This window comes from Quercus suber, unplaced genomic scaffold, assembly GCF_002906115.3.
Source record: "Quercus suber isolate HL8 unplaced genomic scaffold, Cork oak 2.0 scaffold_716, whole genome shotgun sequence".
Lineage (NCBI taxonomy): Eukaryota > Viridiplantae > Streptophyta > Magnoliopsida > Fagales > Fagaceae > Quercus > Quercus suber.
Window position 1 is genome coordinate 231,144 of NW_027070157.1, and position 14,685 is coordinate 245,828.

At 33.5% G+C, this 14,685-nt stretch overlaps 2 protein-coding genes across 3 annotated transcripts in view; one reads left to right on the top strand and one right to left on the bottom strand.

Annotated features, from left to right (window-relative positions):
* Positions 1 to 215: 215 nt before the first annotated feature.
* Positions 216 to 1,438, top strand: LOC112023006 (uncharacterized). Its single transcript, XM_024055625.1, has 3 exons — positions 216 to 615; positions 708 to 787; positions 1,025 to 1,438. Exons 1-3 carry the CDS (start codon positions 216 to 218, stop codon positions 1,436 to 1,438), a joined length of 894 nt encoding a protein of 297 aa, XP_023911393.1.
* A 2,063-nt stretch (positions 1,439 to 3,501) lies between these two features.
* LOC112023007 (MADS-box protein JOINTLESS) overlaps positions 3,502 to 14,685 on the bottom strand; it is a 16,419-nt gene continuing 5,235 nt past the window's right edge. The window contains exons 2-8 of one of the 2 annotated variants that reach the window (XM_065766550.1): positions 6,518 to 6,596; positions 5,757 to 5,821; positions 5,565 to 5,664; positions 5,428 to 5,469; positions 4,594 to 4,632; positions 4,374 to 4,501; positions 3,502 to 3,938 (exon numbers count right to left, since the gene is read on the bottom strand). In XM_065766550.1, coding sequence (XP_065622622.1) covers positions 3,920 to 3,938; positions 4,374 to 4,501; positions 4,594 to 4,632; positions 5,428 to 5,469; positions 5,565 to 5,664; positions 5,757 to 5,821; positions 6,518 to 6,596 — 472 coding nt within the window. In that variant the 3' untranslated portion in view covers positions 3,502 to 3,919. Of the gene's footprint in view, positions 3,939 to 4,369; positions 4,502 to 4,593; positions 4,633 to 5,427; positions 5,470 to 5,564; positions 5,665 to 5,756; positions 5,822 to 6,517; positions 6,597 to 14,685 lie in introns of those variants that run through there. The other variant, XM_065766551.1, reaches the window with a different exon arrangement.

Here is a 14,685-nt window from a genome sequence, read left to right on the forward strand (position 1 = left end):
ATATTAAGAAAGTGTATGATCATGTGAATTAGGAGTTTCTCATGTTTTTGTTACAGCAGTGTGGTTTTTCCGAAAAGTGGAAAAGGTGGATCAGGTGTTGTATATCAACTGTTAAATTCTCCATTTTGATCAATGGTTGCCCATCTAACTTTTTTGGGAGTTCTAGAGGACTTCGGCAAGGTGACCCTTTATCCCCATTTCTCTTTAATATTGTCATGGAGGCTTTGAGCCGTATGTTGGTTGTAGCTACTGCAACAGGGCAGTTTTTGGGCTTCTCAGTTGGGAATGCAACTGGTTCCTTGATGACAGTGTCTCATCTATTGTTTGCGGATGATACACTTGTTTTTTGTGATGCTGATAGCAATCATATAACAGCTTTGTGTGGGATTCTCTCTAGATTTGAGGAGATGTCAGGGTTAAAAATTAATTTAGGAAAGTCTAAATTGGTTCTAGTTGGGGATGTGCCTAATCTTCATGAGTTAGTGGAGATTTTGGGGTGCACGGAGTCTACTCTTCTGCTGAAATATTTAGGTCTTCCATTGGGTGCTTCTTTTAAAGATAAGATGATTTGGAATCCTATTTTGGAAAAGATGGAGCAAAAGATAGTTGGAAGAGGTTGTATTTATCTAAGGGGCGTAAGGTTACCCTTATTAAGAGTACTCTCTCTAGCTTACCTATGTATTTCCTTTGTCTTCTCCCTATTCCAGTCAAGGTGGCTAAGAGGATGGAGAAATTGCAAAGGGATTTCCTTTGGACTAGTACTGGGGATGATCATAAAATTCATTTAGTAAATTGGTCTAAGAATGGAGGGATAGGCATTAGATGTCTAAGAAGGTTCAATTCTACCTTATTATTAGCCAAATGGTTGTGGTGATATGGTTTGGAGAATGATGCCCTTTGAAGAAGTGTTATTGGGGCGAAGTATGGGAATGAGTGGGGTGGTTGGTGCATAAAATTTGTGTCTAGGGCATCTGGTGTTTGTTTGTGGAAGTTCATTTGAAGTGGTTGGTTGAATTTTTCCAAGTTCATTCGGTATAAAGTGGGTGATGGAACTCGTGTGAAGTTTTGGGATGATGTGTGGTGTAGAGATCATCCTCTTAAGGAGGCGTTTCCAGATTTATATAATATTAGTAGGACAAGGGATGCTTCGGTCTCTAAGGTTATGCGCTACGCAAATGGGAGAGTTTCTTGGGACATTCAGTTTCATTGTTTAGTGAATGATCAAGAGTCCCAATCTTTAGATTCATTTATGGTTTTGATCTATTCCACAAAGGTGCGGGGTGTTGGTTCTGACAAACTTTGTTGGAAGCCAACCAGTAGTCGAGGTTTCAAGGTGAGTGAGTATTATCATTCTATTTCCCCTTCTACTGGCATTTCTTTACCTTGGAAAATGGTGTGGCAATCTAAGGTTCCTCCTCAGGTGGCTTTTTTCTCTTAGACTGCGGCCTTAGGCAAGATTCTAACTATAGATAATCTTCGAAAGAGGCATTTTGTTGTCCTTGAGTGGTGTTTTATGTGCAAAAGGTGTGGGGAATTTGTAGATCATCTCCTTCTTCACTGTTCTATAGCTTATGAGATGTGGAGTATAATCTTTTGCTTGTTTGGTATTTGTTGGGTGATGCCTCAAAGGGTAGTGGATTTGTTGAATTGTTGGACATGCAATTTCAGGCACCATCGTAATATAGTTATTTGGAGGTTTGTGCCGCATTGCTTAATGTGGTGTATCTAGCGGGAACAGAATTCTAGAAACTTTGAGGGTCGCAAACGGTCCATTATTGAGTTTAAGTCTTTCTTCTTTTTTACTCCTCTCAAATGGTGTCTTGTTTTACCATCTTTTTCTTGTATTTCCCTTCTTGTGTTGCTAGATCATTGTAATTTGGTTTCTTGAGGTTTTTGCCATTTTGTTCATTTCCTATGTACTGGGCTGTGTTTTTTTAATAATATTTTTATGTTACTTATTAAAAAAAAAAAAAATCTTAACATGTGTAACTAACTAACTCACTCAATCTTATCTTGGGACTAAATACTAATTGAAGGGATGGATCTATAAGAAGTATTAGGATATAAGAACAAATATGAGATTCCCAATAGGAGATCCTCAAGAAATTTTAGATGTCAAATTACAAACTAGTTAGTACTCTGTGGAATGTGGAGTGAAGTTGTCAAAGCATGACAATAGAGAGAGGGTAAATCAAACATTCTTCAAGAGTTTGGTTGGAAGTCTAAGGTACCTAATATGCACATGACCAAACATTCTCTTTGGTGTTGGACTTCTTAGTCGCAACATAGAAGTACCAACTATGACTCATTTGATAACGGCCAAGAGAATTCTTCGCCATATGAAAGGCACACTAGATTTTTGACTATTGTACTTACCCTCTAAAGAGTTTAAACTGTTGGCTATAGCGATAGTGATTGAGCTGGGGACACCGATGATAGAAAGATTGATAGTGGGTTTGTATTCTATATGAGTGATATTGCATTCGCATGGACATCCAATAATTGTTAACTTTTAGTATAAAAGGTCACACTAAACTAATTTGAAGTTAAGAAATTTTTTTTTTTTTTTTTTTTGGGGTAACAATAAATGGGGTACCACTATACATATCACTCGTGTTAAGAGACTAGATGTTTGAAGTAGTTTTATTTGTTTTTTGATTCATAAGTTTAATTAATTCAAATTGTTTTTAAATCAAATTGTTTTTAAAGTACCTGCTTTAGATATATATCTCGATTTAACAGTTCTGGAGTTGCGATTGAAAAATATATAAATTAAAGGATGCGACCACATGTACTATATATGATTAATAAATCAAACTATACAAAGATAGAAGTGGTAAGAGTAATTATTAATTTCAGAATGTTTGATATATTCATGTTTTCTTGTAATACAATAAATAAGTTTGGTGAGATTTCCAGTTGTAAACCAACTAGCATTACTTGAGATCATCAATTACTTGAAGAGTCATACACGCATCAAGGAGATAATCAATTACTTGAGGGGTTCTACTTTTAGATATTTGCATTAGCACCCCCATAATAACAAACAAAAAAAAAAAAAAGAAAAAAAAAAAAGAATGACATTTGATTTTTATTCATCTTAATTAGCCCTAACATGTTAAACTTTTGTCTTTTTTAAAAATCTTGCTTTATTTTATTTACTTATATATATATATATATAGAGAGAGAGAGAGAGAGAGAGAGAGAACCAAGACAAGATCTAGTTATATATAGACGAAACCTGTGAAGTGCTAATCTTGAGTTGCCAAGGAAGACTAGGAACTAGAACAATCCAACCTAGAAAAATTCAAAATTCAAAATTAAAAACAAAAAAAGAAGAAAAAAAGAAAAAAGAAAACACTGGGAGAAAATTAATATTGTGAATTATGATATCACTCTTCTCAAGTTGGTGCAAGAATCTAGATTGTAAAATCATAGGAAGCTTACAGAAGTCTTATTGCAAGCAAGATTGACTTAAAACATTTTTAGACCTTAAGGCTTAAACCAAAATGTACTCAAAAGCACCATTCTTAATAAAGAAATGTAGCGGAAAATATGTAATACTGGCAATCACGCAAAGATAAACAAAACCTATTACAGAATTGTGAACCAATTTATTAATGGTATGACTTGCCATCAGTCTCAACCCTACACTCAACCTTTTCCAACATCCTCTACTTCATTTTCCATTGTAACAAATTGACCCTTTATTCATCCATAAAAATGTCTAAGCATCCAAAATCTACCGTATACATAAGCAGACTCTCTTAGAATCAGCTGGTGGAAACAAATTGGTCTTACAGAAAGTTAATTACAGCTCTGAGCTAGGATTTGTATTACTTAAACATGGCCTTCTTTCTTTTGTATTTGAGAAAAGAGAATCCATGTGATGCTTCTTGATCTTCACTACGCTTCAAATTCATTTAGGAAAAGGTAGCCTGCAAGACATAGAACGATGCACTAAGGCAAACAGTTTCTCTATAGTAGCAGCATGCATTTCTAGGCATGCAGTCGATGATGCTAATTAAGTTGCTACATAAACAGAAGAATTGCTCATTGACGAGTTGAAAGTGACATCAACCTGTTGTTGCAACCATTAATTTCACAACAAATTTATCTTTCAGTACCATATAAGCCCAAACAGAACTGTAAATTAGAAAATAGTACATATTGTAATGCCAAATCCAGAGAAATAACTAAACCTAAGGACAAACTTATCAATTTGGTCAAGTTCCTCTATTGAAACTACAACTATATGCTATATGGCCCCTAAATATTGAGGTTTGATGCAAATATCCTTTGATTGAATCTTGAATATTATTTCATACTTCATCCATAAAACTAAAAAAATTTTAAGAATTTCACAAACTTACCCCAACTTGAGAGATATGCCTGAACGGTCATTGTCTTGAGGATCAGATGAGCTGCACATATTGGTGATTGACTCAGATGACTGACCTTGTTCAAGTACATGTGTTTGAGTGCTAAACTGATTCTCCATCTGTGGAAGAGACATTTTTCATAACTGAGATAGGAAGAGAAGAGGAAGAACTTTTTCTATAAAAAAAAAAAAAAAAAAAAAAGACCTATTACCTGTTTTAGTCGTTGGTTTTCTTCCATCAGTTGGGCTCCCTGCATTAAAAGAATAAGATGAACAGAGAGCCATTACTAAGAATTCTTAGCCTTAAATACAAAATATAATTTAATTAATATGGTATGTTTACCTAACTTCTTATATTAGAAATCGATGCATTATGAATTGGTATAGGTCGGGTGATAGGATAAACAATATAACATTCAGGTCTGAATTTATGTTGACAATGGTTTCAACTAAATATTCAATGGTAGTTGTTACTTCTTGTTAGCCATGTGAACTTTTCCTCTCTACCCATTGAGCTAGCCGGTGCACACAATGACAACTATTTTTATGAACTTGCACCAACTTGCATTAACATTATGACAAAGTTTTACATCTGACATTTGCTAAAGATGGATTTAGAGTTTAAGCATATAACATTATAGTAGTCCTAATTGTACACAGTACTAACTATATTACTGCAATCCTAGGGTTAACACAGAGTTAGTCTACTACGTATTCCCTTAAATAAGTACATTATTATACACAAAATTCAATAATAACTATGTAGTTGTTTAAAACATTCTACTGTTCACGTAGGACTCTTTAAGACAAAACCACCTTAATTCCTTGTGTCCTTTCAACTTCTCTTAGTTTCTTCTTTCCACCTAATATTTCAAGATTTTACCATGATATCATTATGGAGCGGATCATCACTAAAGTACGAAACTGTTATACATTGAAACCATATGAACTTTAGCTCAAGGGCACTGATCTGTTCCGGAAATGTCTTGCAAACATTATAATAATTGTATGAAATGTCATGCAAAGATTAAAGTTTGGAACATGACCTTTTGCTGTAGGGCAGTGATCTCTTCCAGAAATCTTTCACTCTGCAAGACAAAAGTTACTTATATTAAGATAAAGTACATAAATTTCAACACTCCATTATAATGCCGGCAAACAGAGATAAAAAAGAGAGACAAGCCTTTGTTTCTACAACACGGCTCAGGCCTACTTCAAGCTCTTTCTCTAGTTTCTGTAATTCTTCTATATCCATTCCAGGGAGCTCTTCTCCCCTAATCTTCCTGTTTTAGGTGTGAACATTTCTCAACATTAATTTATTGTGGTATGTATATGTCTTTACAGTAACAAGATAATAGTGATGTAGCTATAATACCTCAGTTCATGTGTCTTCTCCTCAATTTCCTTGCTCAACATGGCGTAGGAGGTACCGTTCTCAAGCTAATTTAAACAACACGCCGTTCATGAAGATTTTTGAAATGTGATGTGTTACCGAGCACTTTTAATATAACAATGGTTCTAAAATATGTAAGCATTTCCTGCCTTAAATAAGACATTTCAGAGTCATCATTCTGGGAGTGCAACAGGTAGTCTTCAAAGTTGTTAAAAAAGAAAATACCTAGCCTTTCTTATGGTGGTAGGCTTTTCAATAAAACGCAAATTTCAAAGTTTTCATGAAAATTTCATGAGAAAGTGGATAAAGAAATAATCCAAAGTCATGTTTCCTTCTAACTTTCAATTTAGAATTCAGAACACGATCCCATTTGTTTTGGGATGTCTCCTAAGGTTTGTAGGATTTGAATTTGTAAATTTTCTAATTTTGATATTTTTGGTGATTTTTCATATTTCTAGCCTCAGTTTTTGCTTAACACGAATTATGGTGTTTTATGGTCTACTAGCCTCCCTATGATTTCTTTTCCTATTTACATGCATAGTAGCCTCCAAGTTATTTCAGAATTTCATTAATATAAATTTTAAAATGTTTTTTCTCCATTCCTTTTGGTGGACTCAATTTTCCTTGGGAATTAAAGGAACCTCTTATGGATTCAAGAGTTATTATCTCAATGTAGACGTAATCTGTTTCTATGACTTTCCGCCTCACTTATTTACCAACTAAAAAAATTTAAAACATCATACCTGTAGCTCAAGAGACAGTTGGTCCATTTTGCCAAGATTCTCTGGATGTAGATTATGCCTTTCAATTACCTGCTGCATACTTCATACAACATAAGGATTGCACATTCAATTATTTCATCTCTCTCTCATTTTAATTAAATGAAAGTGCGAATGAACTTATAAACTACTACTATGTATTTCTGACTCATATCTAAGGAAATAAAACTTGAGATGGTGACTGAAGAACTAATTATTATCTCATGTTGGCATATCTACCATTGTCTGCAAGCCAATTGTGTTTTCCCAATTAAAATGTGAAGCACAAGTGATATTTATATTGATTGACACAAACTATGTGCAAACTTCTAATTTGGTCTAACTATAAAAGGTGAGCATCTATACGAACTCCTAAATTATTTATATTGATTGACACAAGGGGTACATTATGATGCAAGAAGCATTAAAATTATCTAGGATTTTATTTTTGAATGTAATTTTTTTTTTACTTTAAATTTTAAAATGAGCTTTATTGTTGAGGGTTTTAGGTGATTTGACTAGGCATTTTTCTATATTGGCGTAATCCCTAGACCCTATTAATGGTGACTCTCTCTTTGTTTGGTAGTGATGCCAAATACCCTTAGGTGGTGATGCCTAGGGCTTGCAAGCAGATTTTAGGAGGTGGAGCATAAATTTTTTCTTGTTTATCCTTTTATTCTTCTTTTATCCTTATTTTCCTATTTTATTCTACATCAACTTGGTATCAGAACATCTGATCTCGTCCACTCAATTCAAATTAGTACAAAAAGAAAAAGAAAAACTCCACCCATTAGCCCAATTTTCGAAAGAAGAAGAATTGAGATTAGCCCATTAAACCTAGAAGCGATCAAGTTCTTAAGCTATTAGCAACAAGTTTCAGTCTTTGTATTTTGGGGCTAAAAATGACTGCCTTTGATAGAGACTTTGAGGAGCAACTTAAGGAGGATGTGAAAATCCTCCTTAACTCTTATTCCTCCATTGATAACCTCCTCACTCTTATTGATAAAGTCAAAAATTTGTTAGCAAATGTGGATCAAGCACCATCCAAATCAATGCAAGATGCACTTTTACCCTCAAAGAAGGCATTGGTCACTAATGAACCTTTCAGTTGCATCTTGCATTACTGAGATTATGAGGATAACAACATTGGATGCCCCATATGATGATGAGCAAATGAAGGAAATATTTCAGCTGATTGTAGCAACATTTGAAAATTTGTCTATTTGTCTCATGTGCACAATTGTTACAATACGAAGGAGGTTTCAATTCTTGACATTGTAGCAAAGGTCCAGTCATGCTTGGTGATGCTGGACCTTGAGTGTGATGCATTGATTGTTGAGATGTTTCAAATTTTCTTTCAAATAATTAGGTCCATCTATTCACTTGTTGTATTTTTGGCCATGGAAACAATTATGTCTCTGAACAAATATAAAGAAATTTCCTTGATTCTTCTCAGTCCACTTTTAGCTAGTGTAAGAAAGGAAATTCAAAAAGTTTCAACTTTTTTGTAGAAATTGGGGGAGCAAGTAATCACTTAAGATTAATGCCTAACAAGACAAAATAATGACATCCACTCAAAAACTACCCAACAAGCTTGAGGGTAAAGCTTTACACATGAGAGATAGTAACATTAAGGCACCAAAAATCTGTTATGCAAAGGAGATGAACATGGCAACAACTGTCCAGTTAGTACATCATCAACCATGTGTAGTAGACCAAATTCAAGTTGTTGGTAAGTCAATACTTGATGAGGAGAAAGTTCAGCAAGAGAAGAAAAATTTTGAGGGTGCGCATGATGTGTAGTGGAATTTGCTAAATATGCTATAATCAGTCCTCTATGGTGCATGGAGATAAACAACTTGATGAATTGGAGAAAGTGGATACTATGGTGATTCAAGAGAAGATTGTGTTGATTTTAAACATTGGTTTTCTCATTTCCAAAGAGTATCATGATGTGATGGAATGCAAAGCTTTGTTATTCTACGTGCTCCCAAATGTGGTTCCTATATTGTGGCAAGCATTGCGTGCTAGTGTTCTAATCCTTCTCTTCTTCAAAACTCAAGGTCGAGTTTTCTTCAAACACGAAAGTATGATAGCATGAGCATTAAAACCATCTAAGACTTTATTTCCGAAAGTGAAAATAATTTTGTTTTCGACTTTAAATTTTGAATTTAGTTTTAAGGGATTTGTTTAGGCATTTTCCATATTGGTGTAATACCTAAACCCTATTAAACTAGTACTTTTGTAGTCGTGAAAGGTAGTCCAATTTGAATAAGAATAATTTGATAATTTGAGAATGATGGCTTTCTCTTTATTTGGTGGTGAACAGTGATGTCTAGGACTTGCACGCAAATTCAAGGTGGTGAAGCCTAGTATTTGTCTTGTTTATTCTCTTATTCTTATTTTCCTACTGTGTTCTACATCATATTAATTTCTTACTTATCTAGTAAATTTCTAGTTTTTTCAGGCATCAAATAAAATCACTTAGACTCTTGGATTTGGTTCAAGCTATTGCATTAAAATGTTACATAATTATTGCTTGCAGGATAAATATCATAGAGTAAATACTGTTTTAGTTTGGAAAGTTTACAGCTTGAAAAGATACTCTAAAATTCAAAGTAAGACTTCACAAAACTCGTCATATTAGTTTTCCAGGACAGTTCATCATGAAACCCTACAAAATCCTAGACATTTGGGTATGCACTTCTTGTTATTTAAATTAATGTTGCTAAAATTTTTATCTTTAACAACATTGAAATTCCTTTTGAAAATGCTTTATCTGGTTAATTGCAATTGCTAATAACCACAATCAAAGACAAGTTGATAAGTCCCACTAATGCATTGTAAAGAGCACAATTATGATGGCAAAGACCATGTTATTATCATGATCTTGATTAATGTGACTATAAGATCAATACTAAAACTAACATAGTACTTATCAAATTTGAAAGAAATCTAGTTAATTGACTAAGTTATGCTACTTATTTTCAAGTCACTCATGACATCACTTGTTGGCTTGCTAATGCTAGTCTTGCCCATCAGATATCTTCACAGCTAGGTTATTCCAACATTTGATCATGTTCATCATTCCAGTCATGGAATTATCATCAATTGAAACTTAAGTGGTTATACTGTTTGTTTGTAGTTCTTGATTAAGAATTATGTAACTAGCCTTGCTTAGATGGTAAAGTCTCTTATATTTAAGAACATGTAAATGTAATTCTTTTTTTAAAAAAAAAAACAAGAAAACACTTTGTCCTCTCTTGATGTTACCATTTTCCTATCTGTAATGCCTGTTAGAATGTAGAATTCTGTGTCACCTTTGATGTGATACTAGGGGTAGGGGTGTCCAGACCCGACCGCGACCCGCCAGACCGACCAACCCACTCGATCTCCATCCGAGCTTAGCTCAAACCGACGCTCCTGTCGGTCGGTTTCGGGTTTCCGCACCCAAGGCCCGACACCGGCAGGTCGAGTGGCGGGTTTTCTTCTCCAAAACCCGAGCCACCCGACCCGACGAAGGTTATATACAATCCGGCGAAATCACGCTCAAATCTGAGGAGATCCAGCGAGTTCTCAACCATATGTGGTGAGATTTAGCCAGATCCGGCCATTCCCAGCAGATTTCAGCGACTTCGGTGCAGATTTTGGCCATTTTGAAGTAGATCTGGTGATTTTTTACATTTTTCGGCAATGAATTTGCAGATTCCGGCGATGATTTGCAGATTTCGGCGATGATCTCCAACTCCGACAACGGCCCGATCTCCACTCGAACAGACCCGATCTCCACCCGAACCCAAAACCGATCTGACTGATTGACGCCGGCAGTCGGTTTTGGGTCACATTTCCGTCCACCCGTCGTCAGGTTCGGGCTGGGTCGAAAACTGACCCAGCCCGACCTGTGGACACCCCTAACTAGGGGTAAGGTCTCCAATTTTCCAGTTTGTGGTTTTGTATCACTAAATGATAATTTTAGTTCACTTTATGTACCGTATCTCGAAAGGCTAAACTAGAGTACTCTATATCTTTCCCTATGATGTCCTACATAGGTCTTGTTTTGAACATACATAGCTACAGTACCCCATTGAGATTTCAAAGAATTTGGTTATGTACTCCCCTTATAAATACATGCAGCAACCATATCCTAGAACTTTCTTTTTGAAGTCTCAAATTGCAATCTTTGAGGGAGGCTTTGGCATGGTTAGCTTATGAATGGTTTAACCTTGGAGGAGAGAGACATTTAACCACACTATCCAACCAAGGAGGAAAAGGTTATTCCTAACAAGCTCACAATAACATGAAAAATATAAAAGGTGACATAGAAAAATGGCATCATTTTAATGGGGATTAAACAAAGGTTAGTCATGGACATTTGAAATTGAAAAGAGTTGGAACTCATTGAAAAGAAGGTGACTTCTCTCTCTCCCAAAAGAAGGTGACTTCTCTCTTCCCAAGAGCAATTGCCAAAATACTGGGTTGTACATGCCATTTCCAATTCCTAAGGCACTCTGGGAAGATGTCTCTATGAATATTGTTGTGGGTTTTCCAAAGACGAAAAGGATTATACCAAGAGTCTAGATGCTTATCATGTGACTGATTTTTACCTTTGAGAGATTCTAAAACTTCATTGTATTTTAAAGACTATGTATGTCATTAAATCAAGAAACTTAAGTTCAAAATCCATTTTGGGCACAACCTTTAGTTAATGTTCGCAACTAACCTTCAACATAGTTCAACTTGTCATCCTCAAATTGATCAAGCATAGGTTGCTAGTCAAAGTTTAAGTGATTTTCTGAGAGTTATCCTCCTAACTCAAGTTGAATTGCTTACAATCGGTTTGCTAGCCAAACTACCAATTATAGTCCATATGAAGTTGTGTATAGTCAAAATCCTATTACCCTTCAAAACAAAAATCCTATTAATGCTATTGACATGAAATTACTGCTTACTACTAATCATTGTAGTGGAGATAAGGAGGAAAGAGTTAAGTATATAAAATTGCAAATCATAATTTAGTGGAGACATTGAGGACAGAGTAAAATATATAAAGAAGTTGCATGAAAATGTTCAAGACTGATTTCTCAAACAAATTCAAAAGTACCAAAAAAGTAAGCCAACAAACATAGAAAACCAGCAACTTGTAAGGAAGGTGGTTTGGTGTGGATTCATCTTTAGGAGAATGCTTTCTAGTCGGATATCTTGCTAACTTTTGCCTAGAGTTGATAGTCCTTTCGAGGTATTTCAATGTTTTAACAAAAATATATACAAACCATATAAAGTCTAGTGAATAGGTCTTGTTAGATGTTTTTAAAATATTTGGTTAAACCTTTACTTTGTATATTTTGTCTTGAAATGTAAGTTATTTCTTATGCATGGAGAGTTGTTCCAAGTAAATCATGTTTATGTCCTAGATCATGCATGAAATTAAAAGAGAGTATTATTTTGAATTGAAAATTGGCCTTTGGCTTTTCTTATATCTCTTAGCAGCAAACCTTCTACCTAAGAAAATATTTGTAGACAACTTATCCGAAAATACCTAAAAACACAGGATAAACAAAGTCCTTCCTGCTTATTGTTTACCAAAAAAACTGCATCCTTAATAAAATTTCTCTCTATGAATAATCAATACCCAAAACAATTTTTTGAGAAAACAATCAAATAAATATCCAAATTTTTCATAAGATTTAATGAATGAAGGAGAAACTTTAAGATTGTGAACCAAATCTTCTAATTTTGTATTACATATAATTTTTTATATTCTCTCTTCCTCTTTTTCGCCCTAAAATCAAAATCTATTGATCTTTTCTCACATTTCTTGCTATTTTAAAAATGTATTATTTTTTCCTTCTTTATGGGTATCAAGCAATGGAAATTCTAAAATGGAGTTTAAAGTAAGTTCTATTTCCCCAAATTTGAGTGAAAAATACTAACAAATTATTTTTTGTTTTTTATTTTTTATTTTTTGAGAACCTAACAAACTAAATTTTCTTACTCCCTAATGCTGTACGTTACATGACAGGTAATGCACACATTGGAACGCGATGCAGCACCGTTATATAATATGTCATGCCAATTTACAAAATAATGGAGCACCCCTGTATGATTTCATATAAGATGACTTGAAACTTATGTGCCACAAAAAATTTAATTTGATTTCAAGCAAAAATAATAATTTTATTTTATCATTAAACCCTAAAAGACTCTTAAAAATAATAATTAAAGCCGAAATAAAATTAAAATGAAATAATAAAAAAATAGAGATACTTTCATTAGGACATCCTTTCAAGTATGATGTTTAGGCATATCTAATGCTATTAATATAGGCTCTTAAAATTGTGGGTAATTTTTTTTTTCTCTTTTTTTTTAGAGGAAAATTTGTGGGTTGCCTATATACCAGTAACCCAACTTTTAGTGACTTTGGATTTCAGTATATTTTTTTAGGTAATAAATGCAAATCTTCCTTTATCATCTTTAAAATAAAAATATGATTTTCTTTTATCTTTCTTTTTTTTTTTCCAAATATGAAATTTAATAATCTAGATAATTATGAATAGGAATTTGTTATGATCACGTTTGTATATGGAACTATTTATTCTATCATTTAAAGAAAATATAATATGGCAAGATTCTAATGAAGGATTTTTTTTTTTTTTTGAGAATCCCAATGAAGGATTTTAATGTAGAATAGAATTTAAAATAAATTAAAAATATAAATTACAATTATTTCGTTCAAATTGTAAGGACTCAAAAACTTAGGGGATAAAATTTTATGAGGTCAACCATAACTTAAACTCTGCTAAAATGCACATGAAAATATATATGATATTTTTTCTCTATTTACAATGTAAATATGAAATATGAAAATTATGATAATTATTAACTAGCATTTATCATGATTTTATTTGTGTATAGAACTATATTCTAGCATTAGATATTTATTGTGATTATTATTGTATAGGAACTAAATATTCTATCATTTAAAGAGAATGTCCAAGTTTGGCTACAATCTCAGTTGCATCCTTATGCTTCAACTTCCTCCAAGACAGTAACACATGTTATTGTTTACACATGACTCACTTAATCACACTTAACCCAACCAATACCTATCATGTGCATTGCACACATGCATGTTAGTTTCTTAGAAGAAGTTGAAGCCTAAGGTTGCAACTAAATTTGTAGCCAAACTTTGTCCTAAAGAGAATATGGTTACAAAATATAATTTAAATTTAATTAAAAATATATACTAAAATAATAACATATAAAATTGTAAGGCCTCAAAGACTTATGGCACAATATTACAAAGTCAACCAAAAGTTTAATTTTGGTTTTTATACATATAATAGATCATAGAAAACTTTAACAAAATACGTTTTTTTTTTTTCCTTTCTTTTATTTTTTTATAAATATAAAATTTGACAATTATGGTAATTATTAATAAGCATGGTCAATGATCTTTTTGTTTTTATGTATGGACTAATTGGTCATCTAGCTAAGCAGTGTCCAAAGAAAAGGGTAGATGTGTATGTGACTTCTAGACAAAGATAATGGCAAAGAGTTTGATGATGATGTAGTTCAACCTGTATTTAATAACAATGGGGTTATGCAAAGTTGGGAGATTGAATTGAAGAAGGTGATTACTAAGTGATCCATCGAATACTTGTAATTCCTAAAATTTACTCAAACGAGGGTGGATTTGGTCATAGCATCTTCAAGTGCACATGCAAGTCCAATGTTAAGGTATATTCCATTAACATTGATAGAAAGTTTTGAGAACATCGTTTCACAAGAAATGGTGGACAAGATTAAGTTGAAGATTAAAGCCTTAATGAATAGCATGGTTTAAGAAAGGTAAAGAGGTAAAGGTAACTAAAGATATCTTGTTTCTTTTGAAATGGGAAATTATTGTAAGTATGAAATTTGGTGCGATATTGTTGCCATGGATGTTAGTCATTTCCTCCTTTGGTGTAGCCTTGGCAATATGATGGGCATGCTATCCATGATGGCCATAGAAATATATATTCCTTTAAAATTAGAAAGTTTGAATTTGTCCATTTGCCAATTAAGAAGGAAAGAGCTCCGAAATCTTTCAAAGAAGAGGGTAGTTATTTTCTTATTTTTTCCACTTGCAATATAAGATAAAATTACTAGAGTGG

Coding starts and splice junctions, on each gene's coding strand:
- LOC112023006 (XM_024055625.1), top strand. CDS start 216: ATGGAGGCTTTGAGCCGTATGTTGGTTGTAGCTACTGCAACAGGGCAG. Junction 616..707: donor GCAAAAGATAGTTGGAAGAG/GTTGTATTTATC, acceptor TCCCTATTCCAG/TCAAGGTGGCTAAGAGGATG. Junction 788..1,024: donor ATGATCATAAAATTCATTTA/GTAAATTGGTCT, acceptor AATTTTTCCAAG/TTCATTCGGTATAAAGTGGG.